The sequence below is a fragment of the Sceloporus occidentalis genome, unplaced genomic scaffold, assembly GCF_023333645.1.
Source record: "Sceloporus occidentalis isolate IW3139 unplaced genomic scaffold, rSceOcc1.0.p SCAF_6, whole genome shotgun sequence".
In the NCBI taxonomy this organism is placed as follows: Eukaryota; Metazoa; Chordata; class Lepidosauria; order Squamata; family Phrynosomatidae; genus Sceloporus; species Sceloporus occidentalis.
In genome coordinates this window covers 100920923-100934095 of record NW_028316986.1, presented here as the reverse complement: position 1 = coordinate 100934095, position 13173 = coordinate 100920923, and the positions used below count along the sequence as shown (strand labels likewise).

The window sequence follows — 13173 nt, the reverse complement described above, 5'->3', positions numbered from 1 at the left end:
CTATGTTAAATAAGAAAAAAAAATGTTGCTGAGCTTGAGAAAGTTACTTTTTTTTACTGCATCTCCCAGAAATCTCCAGATGGTGGAGAGATTCAGAGAGTTGCAGTCCAAAACGTAACTTTTCCAAGCTCTGGCTGGATGAATGAAAAGGAAAGAGACAGTTAAACTCCTAAGTGGTAAATAACAATAATTAGCAACCAAATAAAAAAACCCATTCGGCAATATATGATTCTCAAACATATTGTTCAATGGTAAATGATTTATAAACCTGACCCTAAAAGTAAAACTATAATTTTAGACTGATTTATTTATTTATGATTTGTTTATTTTATTTTTCATTGCTAAAACAGGTGGATACCCTAATCATGATGTACAAAACCCACTGCCAGTGTGTCCTTGATAATGCCATTAATGGTAACTTTGAAGAGGTAAGGCTTCTTGGAGTGTACATGTATTTTTTTACTGTAGGAAAACATGGCTCGCATATCACTCAAAGCAGCACTCTGATTATTGTTCTGTAGATCCAGCATTTCCTGTTACATTTTTGGCAAGGAATGCCTGACCACCTTCTTCCCCTGCTTGAAAACTCTGTTATCATTGACATCTTCTGTGTTTGTGACTCAATACTATACAAGGTATGCGGCACATTTAACTACAATGAAGTTACCTGTGTATCTTGGATCTGGCATACAGGGGAGAAACTTGGAACCTGAACTGAAAGCATGCAGTGTATCCCTTCCCAAGCAATTGCCATATGCAAGTAGGGAAGGATAATTAAAGAACTCCAAGAATCCTTTAGCTAAGCGCAGCCAGTGGCTGTGAGCTTTGATCTTCCAAATCCCCCCAAAACTGTAATTTCCCCAAAAGTAACTTTTCCAAGTGCTGGGATAGTATTCTCAGTTAATTCTTTAATATTCCCAATGAATGAAGTACCATATTTTCCGGCATATAAGATGACTGGGCGTATAAGATGACCCCCAACTTTTTCAGTAAAAATATAGAGTTTGGGATATGCTTGCCGTATAAGACTACCCCTTTTCTTGTGAAGCTGGTGGCCAGGCATGCGCATGTGCACAGACTTCAACACTCACCTGGAGGCCTGTGAATCTGGCAGTTGATCTTGTGCACGCATGTGCGCCGGCTTCAAAATGCCTCTGGAGGCCTATGAAGCTGGCAGCTGGCCTTGAGCGCTGGCTTCAAGGGCCCTCCGGAGGCCTGCGAAGCCAGCAGCTGGCCTTGCACACATGTGCGAGCCGGCTTCAAAGGCCCTCTGGAGGCCTGCAAAGCCGGCAGCCGGCCGTGCACACTCACACTGGGATCATTGGAGGCCTGGAAGGTGGTAGGAGGGCGGCGCAGAAAAGGCCAGGTGAGTGTACCGGGCCACAGGGCTCTCTTGTTGCCTGGCTCAACCCGGCGTATAAGACAACCCCCGACTTTTGACCCAATTTTAGAGGGTCAAAAAGTCGTCTTATACGCTGGAAAATACGGGTACAATAAGTATGATGAGGGAACTGACAGAGTACATGGAGGGAATGAAATGTTTCACAGATTTTATTACTTTATCAGCCATTAGAAAGATGGTCATCTTCTTGCTCTTGTTTTCAAGGTCCTGACAGATGTCCTCATCCCTGCAACTATGCAAGAAATGCCCGAAAGGTGGGTATTTATCTGTCTATGAAGTTGTGGTTCAGAGCATAAAGGCAAATGTTGCAATTACGGATAGCTTAGAAAAATAATTTGCTGAACTTTTTTGTTTAATAAAGCAATGCCGGTCCTCTGATACCTAAAGATGTGAATTATCGTAGCAGTATTTTACCGTAGAATGTAATTGATGTGATTACTGTAGGAGATGGTTTAAATAATTTAATACTTTAAATGCCCTGCATACAAGTGAACTGTGCTTTTCAAGCCAGAATTCTGTTGAGCTATGCTTTGCAAGCAGGAAAACTATTGTGCCAGGGCTTACTCCTGTGTGTATATATTCAAAGAACTGAGCTGTGCATGATTGGTGGAGAAATGCCCTCACTGTCCCAACTGGCCCTGCTTCCTTTGGTCTGGCATTTTAAAACAACACATTTTAAATATAATATGTCAGTTGTGAGTGCCAAAAGAATTAAGAATTTTAAATTCATAAGGTCCTTTTTTGTTCTCATCAAGTTAGAGCACCCAGGCCTTGTCATGTACAAAAAAGTACTGTATACAAGGCTCCTGTTGCTGAATTCTGCCATTTAGCCCATAGGGCTGAATACAGCTTGCTGGTGTACAGGCATCACCAAAGAGATGGTTAGTCAGTTACAGCAATACTAAATACTAGGTTGGGGGGCAGGTACATATTCAGTCAGTGTCATCCCACCTCACAGTGCTGATTATATATACACACTGAATGGACACATGGATCCTTTCTTTACATTAATATTAGCTGTGGTTTAAAATGACATTTGTTAGATATATTTTTCTGGATTTGGACCACTTTTAATGTGGAAAGGGTTTTTCCTCCCCCCTCTCTGTTACTGAATATCCTGTTGCCTATACAGGATGCTTAATTGGTTTTGACTAGATAAGGTTGCCCTGTTGTTGTTGCTGTTGTGTGCCTTCAAGTCATATGGCAACCCTAAAATGAACCTATCATGGGGTTTTCATGGCAAGATTTGTTCAAAGGAAATTTGCTGTTGCCTTCCTTTGGGGGTGAGAGAGGACACCCTGCAGGCCAAGCAGGGAGTTGAACGCTCATCTCCACAATCACAGTCCAACACTCAAGCCACTATTCTATGCTGGCTCTAGGATTGCCATGACAAGTTTTAATTTAGGAAGCTGCCACTGGTGCTGATGCAGTAGCACTGTCCCATTTTGTTATGCCAGTGCTGCATCATACTACCATCTATTGTGACATTTGCCAGTCTGGTAATTTTTATGTTCACTCTCTTGCATTTTATTTCCAGTGTCATGAGAGTTCCACTTTCTCAGCATAAGGCAATGACAAACCTCCTCTAAATAAATCTTGCCAAGAAAACCCTATAATAGGTTAACCATCAGTCAACATCTGAAGGCACATAACAACAAAGTTAGTTGCAACTCACATCAGTCATATTGATTTCAGTGGGTCTACTCTATCTGAGCACAAAATTTAGACTAACCCTGAGATTTTGGATTCTTGTTATACAAGTTATCAGTTAAATTCAAACAGTTTGGTCCAGTTTGGGTCGGTTTAAGAGTATATGAATTGGGCTGACTAAATATTTTGCTGGCTTCTTTAGTATGAATAATAAATGTGGGGTGGAGAGAGGATTAAATTTATGTTGGTGAACAAAATGGTGTAAAAAGAAATTTAACGAGATTTAAATAAGTGATGTATGCAGAAAGTAAGAACTACTAGATATGCTTATTTAAATAGAGTATTTGAATGCTCTGAAAGGTCTAGGGTTGAATTCTTGTGTATTCCACCATGTTTGTGGATGTGTCCCTCCCTTTTGACAGACTTCATTTTACAAGCTATGCTTCAGGTGGTTTTGCAGATGCAGATAGTACAGATGGTCCTTTTCATCCTGGGAACTGTGTCTGCTGAATTTGTACTGAGTACATAGTTATGAATGTGTTTCATCTTGTTTTTTAAACAAATATACACCCAATTTGTAAATTACTTCATAAATACCATGGAAAGAATTTGATTATTAAAATATAGGACAAAGTGAAACTGACAGATTTGTCCATCTGTATTTGTGACATGATCACAAGATTATGGTATCTATTCCTTTTCATTATAGTTTATTGGCTGATATTAGAAGTTTTGCTAAAAACTGGGAACACTGGATTGCTTCATCACTAGAAAATCTACCAGAAGACCTTGCAACGAAGAAATTACCAATTGCACGAAGATTTGTATCTTCTCTGAAGCGACAAACATCCTTTTTGCACTTAGCCCAGGTAAATTCAGATTAATATCATAACATAGCAGCTGGCATCCTGCTAGATGGCCATCTGTCGAGAATGCTTTGATTTGGATTTCCTGCATGGCAGAAGTTTGGACTGGATGGCCCTAGTGGTCTCTTCCAACTCTACGATTCTATGATTCTATGATTCTATGATTCTAATTATGACTTCATACTGTATGTTAGATATAGGGCATGGTAACTGGTTCACATTCCCATTTGCAATTGTGGCACAATTGCCATGGCCACAAATCACCCTGAAACCCACCTTAAAAGCCAGTCACCTGTTTGAAGTGTTGGAGGTCTGTGCTGTTGCTGATTGGGGTGTTGCAGGAGGTCATATGAGTAGCCCACTCCCATCAATGAGTGATGCTTTTTGAACCCGTGTGGGTTCATTGCAGAATTTTTCATTGCATTGGTGGTAGGGCTGGTCACATCATTGTGCGGTGCATTGCTCAGCAGCAGGAGAGACTTCTGTCTCTCTAGACAGCTGACTCCAGACAGCTGACAGCTGTATAACATTATAAATTTAGATAATGTGGCTAGGAGGTCAGTAAAATCTTGTTCATAGGAATTTTAGGTTTTTAGATGCAAATACTACATAGTAAGAGCCAGTGTCATGAGAGTTCCACTTTCTCAGCATAAGGCAATGACAAACCTCCTCTAAATAAATCTTGCCAAGAAAACCCTATAATAGTTTAACCATCAGTCAACGTCTGATGCAATGTCTGATGCAGACTGGTCAACTAAAGAGCTATTGCTGAAAGCATTTCGGAACTGTAAAGATACAATTTGGTTGAATGGCACCTTGAAACACATGTGCCATTGGTTGAATGGCACCTTGAAACACATGTGGGTATTCTGCATTGTTGTTGTGGTGGGACTGAGTGTGTGTGACCAAGAAAAACCCATGATAGGTTCACTTTAGGGTCGCCATAAGTTGGAACCAACTTGAAGGGACACAACAACAATAAAATCAGAGTTACAACACTGAAATTTTTGAACAGAATGGGTTTTCATGGCTGAGAGGGGAATTGAATCCTGTACTCCAGTATCATAAACCAGTGCTCAAACCACTACACCATGCTAGCTTTTAACTTACAACATTGCAAGTCAAAAATGACTTGAAGGTACACAACAACAACAAAAATTCACTTTTATACTCTTCCTGCCACTGCAAGAACAAAAAGTCCCTCAAAACCTACCTTTTTAAGCAGGGAGTTTAGTAATGACAAATCCAGCCCTCTTCCTGTTGTTGGATATGCAGCTGCCTGTTGCAGTGCCCATGCCTACAAAAAGAGTGCTGGATATATCATTGCTCACCCATCCAGTCCCCAGATACTCAGAAAGTGACATTTTTGGTGGGAGGACTGTGTGGTTTCAAGGGTAGGTTTCTGAGAGGTAACATCAGGAGATGTAGCTACACGGTACAGCTGTGTATTTGTAGCTACATGTCCTGATTCAGGATTTTAGCTGTTGTATTTTATCATTAATGTTTGTAAGGATACTTGCCCAGGCTAATTAACATGAAGAATTTTGAATGTCTTATGGGTCAGTTTCTATTAATATGATTCCCCCCCCCCCCGATACTTATTTAATTAATGCAGGGGGCAAAATTAGCATCATGTCTACGTTTTCTGTTCTTAAACTCCATACTTTTATCTAGAAACCTGAACAAAGGCTTTGCATAGGATCTCATAATTAAAAAGACATATTTAACAACTATTTTCAAACCCTCCAGTTCAGTTCTATGCTTGCTGCTGAAGAACCTACCTTGATCTAATTTCATTACATCCAAAATGTTATCTGTCAATCTGGCATAAACTGTCAGTACTTTTATTACAATTTTGGTGTTGATCCCATTCCATCCATGTTACATAATACAAACATTGAGGTAAACAAAAACCTCATACCTGTATCCAACTTTGTGCAAAAAATGCATTTTCCAAAATAATTCTAAAAAGAAGATAGCTATTGTATTATCCCAGCCTTTTGTGCCCACCTCTCAGCATCAATGACAATTGCATCATATTATCCTGTGGTGCTTTTTCACAGATTGCTCGACCAGCTCTTTTCGATCAACATATTGTGAATGCCATGGTTGCTGATATTGACAAAGTAGATCTGTACAGTATTGGTTCTCAGGCACTGCTTGCAGTTTCTGGAAGCATGGATTCTGATGGGGAGAGCTACATTGAATGTAAGTTTGTGATTGCCTCATAAAATATTTCTGTTTTTCCACAGGTAGGGCATTTTCCCACATATGAAATATTTTTTTAAAAAATTCTTAAGCCTATATCATTGCATTTTGTTTTGCTAACAGATGCATTCAAATGTATACTACAGGAAATACCTGCATTTGAATGCAAAAAAAAATTGCATAGTCTTTGTGTGGAAAAGCAGATTTTATTCTGAAGATGTTTAATTGTGAATACTTGAAGTACCATATAAACAGGATCTTCATATTTTCTTTCTATACTGATAGTAGTTTTTTGCTCACTATGATATTACATAGATACATGGATCTTTGACATGAGACTGAATGTAGAGGCACCTAGTTTCATGGAAATTGACATATTAAGGATACAAGTCTTTTCTTATTTTATTCTCACCTACTAGCATGAAGATCTTCAAAACTTTCATCCTCTGCTAGGTGAAACTATGAGACTTTTGCACCGTTTTTGTTTATACAAAATAATTGTTTACACAAAAAAATTGGCCTAAATCTTTTGTTCATCCCAGTAGACCTCTTGAACCAGTTTGATTTACTTATGTGTTGGTTTTCCATTCAACATATTCAATTGGTCTACTCTGTTTGGAACAAACCAGCAAGATTCTAGTCATAGTTTATGCACTGAAATCATTATTTTACACAAAATCCTTTGTTTTCTGGGCAAAAAGTAAGTTTTTTGTTTGTTTTTGCAGGAGGAAAATACTTTTTGCAAACAATTTTTCACAAAACAAACCCCAAATTACATAAAACCTTGCAACAACTTTGGAAAGTTGCAGAACAAGATATATGACTGTTTGTGCCTAAAAATAATAATTTGGAATTTTATCCTAAGTCAGCTCTGACTGATGGTAAAAAGTATTAGAAAGACATTAAACCAATAGCTGATTTTGGTATTATCTGCTTCCATAAGAGATCTCTATTAGGATATTTGAAATTAATACTGCATTGCCCCAACGACTAACAAGTCCATCACAAATACATAATAGGTCACAAAGATGCCTAGCCCTTAAGGAATGGGGGGTGGCATTAAAAAATATGAAGCTTAACCAATGTTTTCTATTTTTCAAGACCATAAAAATAATTATTGTTTCACTGAATATAAAGTAAAATTAATCCTAATAGGTTGAACAATTGAATTGATATAACATCTTACTGTTTCAAGTATCATTTTCCTGGAAAATAAAGAGAGTGGCTGGCATAAAGATGTAATTCTTCACAAAGTTTCTTCTCAAAGGTAGTAATGGGTAATTTCAGAAATTTTCTTCCAGCTCTTAGAAACTCTTCAAAAACCACACAATTTTTGGAGGCTATTCTGCATAAAATTTGCAGGTGATTGTTTTGCACAGAGAACAGAATTGCTTGTGCAGGAAATGTATTTTCAGTATGGAAAATAATATTTCAGTGCAGAAATATTAATCCCTGCACAGAAAATGATGTTTTCTGTGCATATCACCCATATACCATTTTTAGGTAGCTTAAAATCCCCAATTACGGCATTTGTTACACAGAAAACAATATTTTCTGTACAGAATTAATATTTCTGTCTAAAACTATTGTTTTCCAGACAGAAAATGTTGTTTTCTGTGCAAAACAACCAAGTGAGAATTTTGCACACAGTCCTAAACTATGAATATTTGCATCAGTCCAGACTTCTTTTGATCAGGGTTTCCCAAAAAACAAACAAGCAAACATGTTTTTCTACCAATTTTCAAATACTTTACAATATTCTTTCATCATTAGACTGACTTGATGATCTTGTAAAAACCTATGCATGGTCCTGTCTTCTTCTTATACCTCCTCCACAACCTTCCTCCAACTGTCCTAATTCTTCCTTTTCCTTTCCTTTACACGCTACAAAATTAACAGTAACTGGTGAGTGGCTTTCTCTCCTATTCAGAGTAGAATGCAACTACATGTTTTCCTTTTTACATGGTAGATGACTCTATTACAGTGTTCCAAGAACTGAAGGACCTTTTAAAGAAGAATGCCACTGTGGAATCATTTATTGAATGGCTGGATACTGTGGTTGAACAAAGGGTTATTAAGGTAAATCTCAGCAGTTCTGTATGAACTAAATATTGAAATCAAATGGTTCCTGAAGAAGTATGGTTGAAGGCTGATTGAATGAATGTTTCCCATATGATCAGCACCCTTCATCTATGTGACCGAGCTTACTCTTATATATGCTTAATTTCCACATATATTTTTTTGTTTAGGTGAGTTTGTGAATCTCTTCTTCCCATATGGCACCTGTACTCCCTAACATAAAAGTCTCATTACAGAGAAGACTAGGGGTCTAAACCAGAAGCCTAGGAAACTCAGATGTTGGGACGTGAGAGACAATAGTGGATCTTACGAGCAGAGTAATGAAATAGGAAAAACATAAGCTGAACAACAACCAGTCCCACCCCACCCTCCACAGACTCTAATAGAGGGGAAAAAAATGATATTCTTGGCTGCTAACTTTGGGGTGAAACAGATGGGTGGAGCCACCCCCTCCAAAGACAGATTGGGGCCGCAGTGAACACACACCATTGCCCCAATCCACCTTGAAGCCAGCCAAAAAAGAAGCAGCAAAGATCCACTCCTTTTTTGGGTGGGGAAAAGGCAGCTTCAAACCGCTCCAGCAGCATGCAGCATATAAATGCCATGCCACCAGAGCACCTTGAAGCTGCCTACATCTGGGCAGCTGCCCAACTTCCAGGTGGCTTCAGGGCAGCGTGGGAGCATGCAATGTGTAAAGCAGCTTTAAAGGCCATCTGTTCCGGCCCTTAATCATTATATAAATGCATCAGTGCACAATATATTATACTGTTTAGTTGTTATACAGTTTTTATTTTAATTTGTTGAATTATGCCAACCTTCTGGAAGAGAATGTAGTATATACATTTTAAATGTGTGTGTGTGTGTGTGTGTGCGTGCCTTCAAGTCACCAGTTTATGTACGGCAATTCCATTTATTTGATAGGGTTTTCTTAGGCAAATTATACTAAGAAGTGGTTTTGTCAGTTCCTTCCTCTGAAATTTAGCCTACAATATCTGGTATTTCTTAATGATCTTCCATCCAAGTACTAATCAGGGCTGACCCTACTTAGCTTCCAAGATCACATGGGATCTGGTGCCTTTAGGATATTCAGGCATTCTGTACATATTAAACATCTATATCCAAACATACATGCATATTCTGTTATCTTGCACAGTGAAGTGGGCTTTTACTTGGGTTTATCATAAATTTTAAGGTGTACATCTGTAAGAAATGTGTTTATGATCTTGGGCTAAAGATGAAAAATAGTATAACCCTAACAATCTCTGAAAAAGCAAATCGAATTGTTAAATAGTGATTGTAACATGATATTAAAGAAAACAAAGAAATCTAAAGTGGCTTTCTACCAGTAGTTTTTCTAAAGTTATATCTAGGTAGCTAGCTAGCCACCCACTGTCTATCTATTTTATCCACTCAATAGATACAGGCTCAGTTCAGACAAAATTCCAGGAATAAGCCATCTGTAGAGACCTTCCCTTCCCTCCAGTTCTCTTCCTTTCTTTCACCTGTCTGAATTCAATAGTTGTTGAACTACATTTTTCAATAGTATCTGAACTGGGAAACTGTTACTTAAGTGATTGTGGCTTTATGTCCTGATTTGTAGGGATCGGTTGAAACAACAATTTCTTTGGTTAAGATGTCATGAGAAACTGTGGTTTAACTAACTCTGGAAGTATCAATCTATTGGATATTTATGTTGATGGAAGAAACTCTGTCAGCAGACCCACAAGGAGGTGGTTTCCTGTTCTTCACATTGAATGAGATCTTATGTTACTCAGCATAGCACAAGGGTTCCACAAGCAGAACCCTGCCATGGCTCTTACTCATCACCTGCAGGACCATTGATCCGATGTGATAGCCCCCATGAAAAGTTGGCTGATGGAGACTGGGGAGATCAGAGAAGTTTCTGGTTATATTTTATAGTCAGATGCAGACTAATGACATCTTTCACATAGATCTGCCAGCAGATGAAATCATCAGGTGATGAGACATAACCAGATGCGTTTCTGAATATCCCATACTCTCCACCAGCCATGGAATGGCTATTCAGCAAAACTATGGCGCGTTCAAGATGGGCCTTATTGGGCGCTGTCACGTGTGAGGGGCGGCGCTTCCTGACGCACCTTGCCCCTTGCACCTTGCCCCTCGCACTACACAGATGGGCGCCGCCATTTTGACGTGACGGACTCTTAGCATCCGCACGTCTCAGCACCCTAGTGATGCCGCAAGGGCACCATTGATGCCTTGTGATGTCACAACGGCGCCAGAAAAAGAAGCCGCTTTTTGCGGCTTCTTTTTGCTGCACTGGGGAACCACGTGGTTTGTCTGCTGTGGTTCCCTCACGCAGCAAACAAGGGTGGCGGCAGACCAGTCTGTAAAACACCTATGTATTGTTTTTGCAGAGGTGGGAGAGAATACCATCCTCTGCCACAACATCAAGAGCAACAACAGCAAAAAAACAACAAAAGACATACACAAGCATAAGATGGACTTACACTTTTGTGTGTCTCTATCAAGATGCCAGCTAGTGACTTCACACCCACAACTAAATATCTTTCTTTCCCTTACCTGAAACTGTACTCTGGAGTGTTTCTCAGTCTTCCAGAGCAGATACTGAAGGTACACAGAGTCTGGATTGTTGAAGGAATCCTCTAATTGAACCCATCTTCTGTCAGTGCTCTGCAGATGGCACTTGGCCCATGGGTGAGGTGAGGATGGCTGTGGGACAAGACTACTTAATTTTAACCCTGAACAGATCATAGAGAAATACAATGTACTGTAAAACTCTATCTAGCTGGAGATACAAAGGTCCTCTCTTACCTTCCAAACTCTAACTTTCAGCTATAGTCATCCTCTTCCAACACAGCTCCTGCTTAACTGGTGGAGAGTGGGGAAGAAGGTGTGGAAGCACTGGCAACAGGATCAGTTGTGCCCCCCATACTCTCCTCCCCCTCCAGCAGGGAGGCAAGAGCCATGTTGGGAGGGGACAGACATGGTTGAAAGTTGAGATTTGAAAGGCGAGGGAAAACATGTACCTTCATCTGGTTTGAGAGAGCTTTACAGCACCCCATATTGAGTCCCAATCTGTTCAGGATTAAAGGTACAAGTGCCCCATTCTGTATCCAACCTGGCAACCCTAGCCTATTCTTTGTCTAGTTTGTGGGACTGGACAAGTATAGTAAATGTTATACTTTGCAGCATGAAATACTTCATTGTGAGAACTTCACTTCAGAACCCAAATCCATCCCTCTCCTATCATTTCACTATTCAAAGGGTAGCTAAGTCCTCATTTTCAAGAAACAATTGAAATATCACAGAATAAAATTAGATTCTCAGTTTTGTTTAGCTAATCTTTTCATAATCACTATTAAAGAGAGGAAGCAGGGAGGGGGGAATTGCCCACCATCCAACATCTGTTACAAAACATTGTTCTAGGGCAAACAGGTATAGTTTCCAGGGTTTTCCTCCCACGTCTGGGGGGAAATGCTGAACAATTTACTATATGTATCAAGATTAGCTGAGTAAGTGGTAATGATTTACAGAACACGTAATCCTTCCCTCACCCCCTACCTTCTGTTCAGTTAAAAGAGCAGGGCCTCTCTGTCAAACCAAATGGCTTCCTTTTGTTTGCTGTTTGAGGAAGTGACAGCCTCTAATGTTGCTGCTACTGAGTTCTGGTAGGTGAGGCAGTTTTAGTATACTTTCCCCAGGAAACTTACTAAGCAGTTGTTACAGGTGTTATACAATTTGAAAATCCAGATGAAAGAAAGTAGCAACGGAAAGTAGTCTAGGACACAACTTGTAGGTTCTTTGGTAGGATGTCGTTTGAAACCAATATATTTTAAAGGTTCATCTGGAAACTCATAAAGGTGGGATTAAGGAACTGTACCATGGGAGAGGGTTCCAAAGATTTGGGGCTGATACTAAAAATGCCCTACTCTCAATGCTTGCCAGGCTGATGGCTTTTGATATACAAGCCCTCAGAGGCTGATTTAAAAGCTTAGGCAGGTTTGTGTGGGTGCAGGGATCCTTTCAATAATCTGGCACCTTTCACAGTTATAGCTGTATGATTCCATTTTAATTGTCATAGTTCATTCCTATGGAAGCCTGAGGTTTGTAGTTTAGAGAAGGACATTTGGAATTTTCAGCCAGAGCTCCCAATCCCTCAGATACAAACACCAGTATCCCCTAGGATGAAACCACTGTAGATAAAGTGACATCATAGTGCTATAGTTGTGTAATGTAATGTAAACATGTACTTAATTGTATAAACCCTGATAAGATCCAATGTGGCATAACGGTTTGATAGTTGGACTATGACTCTGGAGACCAGAATTCAAATCATTGCTCATCCATGGAAACCCACTGGCTGACCTTGGGCAAGTAACATTCTCTCAGTCTCAAAAGAAAGCAAAGGTAACTGCCACTCTGAACAAATATTGCCAAGAAAAGCCCATGATATGGTCATCTTAAGGTTGCTTTAAGTCAGAAACTATATGAGGGCACACAACGATCACTGATGCCCATTAAATGTATGTGTGATCAGATTCATCATGATCTAACCTTCAGATTCATAGAAAAACGACTGATGGATTATATAGTGCTGTCAGGGTATACAATAACTGGAATAGAATACTGGACACTGTCCAAGCAGTTCTCCATCTGAATTTTAATTGAGGAAGACAAAGTAGATGTGGGGATGAGGGAGTGATGAGAGCCATGTTCAAGGGAATGGATGTTGAGATATTATTATTGGAGTGAAAGGCCTATTGGAGCCTTTCCTCCAGCAATAGCAGAGGTGCCCATCTTAGGAAGATGAGTTTAAAGAACTAAAAAGTCAGGCAGAAAAGTAAGTTTAGCATCCTTCAGAGGAGGAGCATTTTTTAAATAATAAATTTTTATTTTCATTATTCATATTATAAAAAAGCAAATATTCTCTATACCAATATCTTCATATCCTCATTCATCCCT

The 13173-nt window shown here is 39.5% G+C and overlaps 1 protein-coding gene across 4 annotated transcripts in view; it reads left to right on the top strand.

Annotated features, from left to right (window-relative positions):
• The window catches only part of LOC149311173 (DNA-binding protein RFX6-like), a 51418-nt gene that overhangs the window by 25453 nt on the left and 12792 nt on the right, over positions 1–13173 (top strand). For 3 of the 4 annotated variants that reach the window (XM_089528486.1, XM_089528487.1, XM_089528490.1), the window contains 6 exons: positions 351–428; positions 522–635; positions 1607–1656; positions 3762–3921; positions 5982–6126; positions 8096–8205. In XM_089528486.1, coding sequence (XP_089384612.1) covers positions 351–428; positions 522–635; positions 1607–1656; positions 3762–3921; positions 5982–6126; positions 8096–8205 — 657 coding nt within the window. The remainder of the gene's footprint in view (positions 1–350; positions 429–521; positions 636–1606; positions 1657–3761; positions 3922–5981; positions 6127–8095; positions 8206–13173) is intronic. The other variant, XM_089528488.1, reaches the window with a different exon arrangement.